The sequence below is a fragment of the Amblyomma mixtum genome, chromosome 7, assembly GCF_055824585.1.
Source record: "Amblyomma mixtum isolate Tamu chromosome 7, ASM5582458v1, whole genome shotgun sequence".
NCBI lineage: Eukaryota > Metazoa > Arthropoda > Arachnida > Ixodida > Ixodidae > Amblyomma > Amblyomma mixtum.
The window spans coordinates 62,647,717-62,651,987 of NC_143018.1; the positions used below are offsets into that span (position 1 = coordinate 62,647,717).

General features: G+C 51.7%; 1 protein-coding gene across 1 annotated transcript; it reads right to left on the reverse strand.

Moving 5' to 3' along the window:
- Window positions 1-2,141: 2,141 nt before the first annotated feature.
- On the reverse strand, window positions 2,142-4,063 carry LOC149336276 (uncharacterized). The gene is made up of 2 exons (XM_089554691.1): window positions 3,575-4,063; window positions 2,142-2,600 (listed from the first exon to the last, which is right to left on the reverse strand). Exons 1-2 carry the CDS (start codon window positions 4,061-4,063, stop codon window positions 2,142-2,144), a joined length of 948 nt encoding a protein of 315 aa, XP_089410817.1.
- Window positions 4,064-4,271: the final 208 nt, after the last annotated feature.

Below are 4,271 nucleotides of genomic sequence, written 5' to 3' on the forward strand. Positions count from 1 at the left end.
CGAAGGGAATACGCACCCCCAGCTCCATCCCTCACCATACCGCAGGCTGCACATTGGCGACAACTACAAACCCGAACTGCTCCATACCCAATACTGCTGCATGCCCGATACCCAGACCAATTCCCGTCATCATGCAAACTTTGCGGCAAACCAGGAGACTTCTTACACACCCTCCTCACATGCCCCACCTTCCCTCATCCCCCATCACCAACCGCGGCGGAGTCTTACTGGGAGTCTCTTCTGACCAGCTCGTCCGCTCAAGACCAGAGCCGGATCATCTCCAGCGCTCACAGAAGGATTGCGCTCCCGGGGCTATCCTTCGCGTTGTAAGGGTGCCTCCTCCTCACATTGAGAAGGCATCCAAGTGCCATGTAGGGGGCTTCGCCCCCACGATTTACATCATTGGCAATAAAAGTTTCCACCACCACCGCTCGTTCTATACAGCTACTCTGTAACTTCACGGTTGCTATGCACAGCTGCGCCGCCCCTCCCCCCCCCCTCCCCCCCCCTCCTCTGGCACGCCGGTTGCTAAGGAGGAGAGAAGGTTGCACTTTCACTTTCTCCTTTCCAAGCTCCCGCTCCATTGCTTCCGCTTAACTGCTGGTTACAACGGACAACGGCGACGCCGCGAAACGCAGGAACGGGCGCCTAAGAGCTGCGCTCTAAAATTCGTTTTCAAGCTTGGGAATTTCAAACAATTCATTTAAAAAAATGCAAACCTGAGGGTCTACATCGATATTTTGCTGCTGCGAGTTGTTAGCGTTTAACGCATTCCTCTTTGTCCAGCGTATTTAATTTAAAAAAAAACAGAGAAGCCTTGGGCGAGTCGGTACAGCGCTGTGGTGCACAGCGCAGACCGGAGTGGGGCACAGGAATTTCACCTAAATTGTCCAGAAGCCTATGGACAAAACCAGTGGCAGACCGTGTTGGCATATGGAGACGTATCTGTGACCTTTATCGCTAAAGTTGTGGGTGATTTCGGGCTCTATGACGACTCCTATGCCTTCGTAGTTGACGGACCTGCGGCACACATGAAGGAAGAGAAAGAGAACAAGAAAAAATAAAAGGGAAAACAAGAACTCTTACACTGCTGCCGGCATTCAAATTTGAAGCTGATTTGATTTCTTTGTTCAAAGAAAGAGGAGACCGTGGCAAAAGGCGGTGATTCCCGATGAGGTCGCAGAACCCCGTAGAGGTTACTGCAGTGCGGGACACAGAAAAAGCAGCAGAAAAAGCAGCTTTATGGCAAAAGCGAACCAAACGAACCTACTATCGGGGACAACAGTAAATGACCCTCTCCACCCCCCCCCCCCCCCCAAGCCCCGAGACCAGCGCAGTCCCCCGTAGTGCATGCAGATACTGACGCACACGTCTGTAATGCTTAACACAGCTCTGCTTATCACTTCATGTTCTACTAGCCCCGCAGCTGCAGGTTCTCAAGCAGCCTACGGCAATTTCTATGGATTAAATTGGGTGTTGGAAGCGTCGGATATGTAAAAACTTGCACATTACGATAACAACAAAAAAATTCCTGGACCGTTCGTCTTTTCATAAAAGACGCATAAAAGTGCATAAAAGTGACCCTGGTAGAGGTAACGTATGCTCCCCTTCTCCCCTCCCCGACCGACTCCAACCGACCGAACCGACTCCTGCGCCAAACCGGAAAATGGGGGCGCTCGTACTTCCGCCAACCAGACGCGTCAAACAGTCACGTGATCTGCGAGTGAGGACCACATGCTCGCGGTGACGTCATGGCTCAGTGTGTTGTAATTCACTCTAGTCACGTGCGGGACGCCGGTCATATCGAGTGGCTGCGTTGTCGCTGTTTCGTCACAGTCCAGGGCTACGCGACCAGCGCTGATCACGTGGCTGGCTGTGACGGGCTTCAGTAACGACGACGCCCACGCCGGATCCGCCAGGATCGATCCGCTAACAGCAGCGCTTTAGAACCCAGTAATAGACGTGTTAGGACCACATATTCGGGTCTTTTTTTCGATGTGGAATAATCTATTTAAAAATTCCGTGAATTTGGTTTGCACGAAAGATCACATGTTCATCAAGAAAGAACGCACATCGTCGTTCCTGAGAGCGCTTTTTATCATCCAGAAATTTACACTGATCATTCAAGGGCTCATGGCTTCTTAAGCCTGACTATGGTAAGTCTTGAGGTGAGTGCTCAGGGAAAATCGCCACCGGTACTTCCTGGGGCAGTGCTTGCACGGGTACATCGGTTCCGAAGAATGGGCCCCCCTGACGTGTACCCCGAGATTCGATGCGGTGCTGAAGCGCCTGTCGCAGTGAACACAGGTGTGCGGGCGCTCGCCTGCGTGCATCCGCAGGTGAACCAACAGGCTGTCTCTCCTAGAGAACCGTTTGGGGCACAGGTGGCAGGAGTGCGGGGTTTCCCCCGAGTGCACCCTAAGGTGGCGTTCCAGGTTGCTCTTGAACGCGAACTTTTTCTCGCAGTGCTCGCACGCGTGCAGACCGGCAGCTTCGTGGGTATCCAGAACGTGTGTCCGCAGGGCGAACCGTCGAGCAAAAGCTGCTGGGCAGAAGCGGCAGGTGTACGGTCTCTCACTCGTGTGGACTGGCTGGTGCGCCTGCGAGTGCGAAGGTTGCGACAGATACGCATAACTGAACTTTGCAGAAATGACGCGTCACGATTATCATCACCGTCACCCTTCTACGTCCGCTGCAGGACACATCATCATCGTCATCATCATCAGCCTGACTACGCCCACTGCAGGGCAAAGGCCTCTCCCATGTCTCTCCAATTAACCCTGTCCTTTGCCAGCTGTGGCCATCAGATCCCTGCAAACTTCTTGATCTCATCCGCCCACCTAACTTCCTGCCACCCCCTGCTGCGCTTGCCTTCTCTTGAAATTCACTCCGTTACCTTTAAAGACCAGCGGTTACCTTGCTTTCACAGTATATGACCTGCTCAAGCCCATTTCTTCCTCTTGATTTCTGCTAGGATGTCATTAACCCGCGTTTGTTCCATCCTCCACTGCGCCCACGCCCAATCTCTTAACGTTACACCTATCATATAGCTCGCTGCGTTGTCTTTAACTTGAGCTGTATCCTCTTCGTTAGCCTCCACGTTTCTGACGCATAGGTGAGTACCGCTGATATACAGCTGTTAAGAGAGACCTGTGAGGACACAGGTCTCTCTTATATCTCATATAATGATGAACAGAAGCAGGCTATTCCTTTTCCGTTGCACTTATCTTAACGGAGCTGCACAGGAGCGCTCGTATTCTTTAAGGCTATCATCTACTCTTGCAAATTCATCGGAGTTCTTCCTACATGGATTAACGAGATGGCTGCCACTGCAGCCCATGTATTACAGCGTTAGCTGCGTGAAGAACGTGTGCTAGGTTCATAACGGTTAATGTCCGCACGGGTACGCCTGTGTACAGGATAAGGGCAGGTTCAGAGTTACGGGTAGGTTGACCTTTCCACAGGTGCACCTTCTGACTACCGGACAAAATAAGCAAACTCGGGAATCCGGACACGGAAAATTCGAACAGTAATCTTGTAATGCGTTTCATGCAATAAAACTCCTATTCGTTACCTTTAGGTTCTTAATGTGAGCGTACGACTTCGAGCAGATGTCGCACCGATAACGCCTTTCTGCGCCTATCTCTTGCTGAGTACGAGACGTGAGCAGCTCTTCACGGTTTGATGCCTCTGAGCTGGTCTCACGTTTGCAGAGTGCACTAGACGAGGTCTGCCGGAGAGCGTGGAGTTCCTGCTTGGACCGCATCGGGCGCTCGTCGGGGAATGTGTGGCGCGGGTCCGAAGGCTCGCGTTTGATACGACCCACGTCATGGATAGTATTCTGCTGTCCCTGAAGTCTTGGTTCGCTGATTCCGCGTTCCACCCGGTTTGCAGAAGAAATCCGGCTTGACGGACCGGCGTCTTCTTCTTTCACAGAGAATATACGAGATGGTCCTGACTGGGACGCTGCTTCCAGGCTGGTTACAGTTCCAGTGATGGAGCATTTAGATTCGCGAGGATCGCACAACTGTTGTTTCTTGACCATACTGGCGAGACATTCCATGTCTGTGAGGAAAAAAAAAAATGAAAACGGAATTCTAGTGACCAAAGCCTAAAACATCCATACGTACACGAGAATCTGACCTGAAAGAAGGTATCCTACAGGGTAAGAAGATAGCGACCACACGCAAAATGCAGCAACAGTGTGCCTGTGAAAGACATTTCCTCCTTCATTAGGCATAGTTAGCCCTGCCTAAGGTTTCTTGATCTCT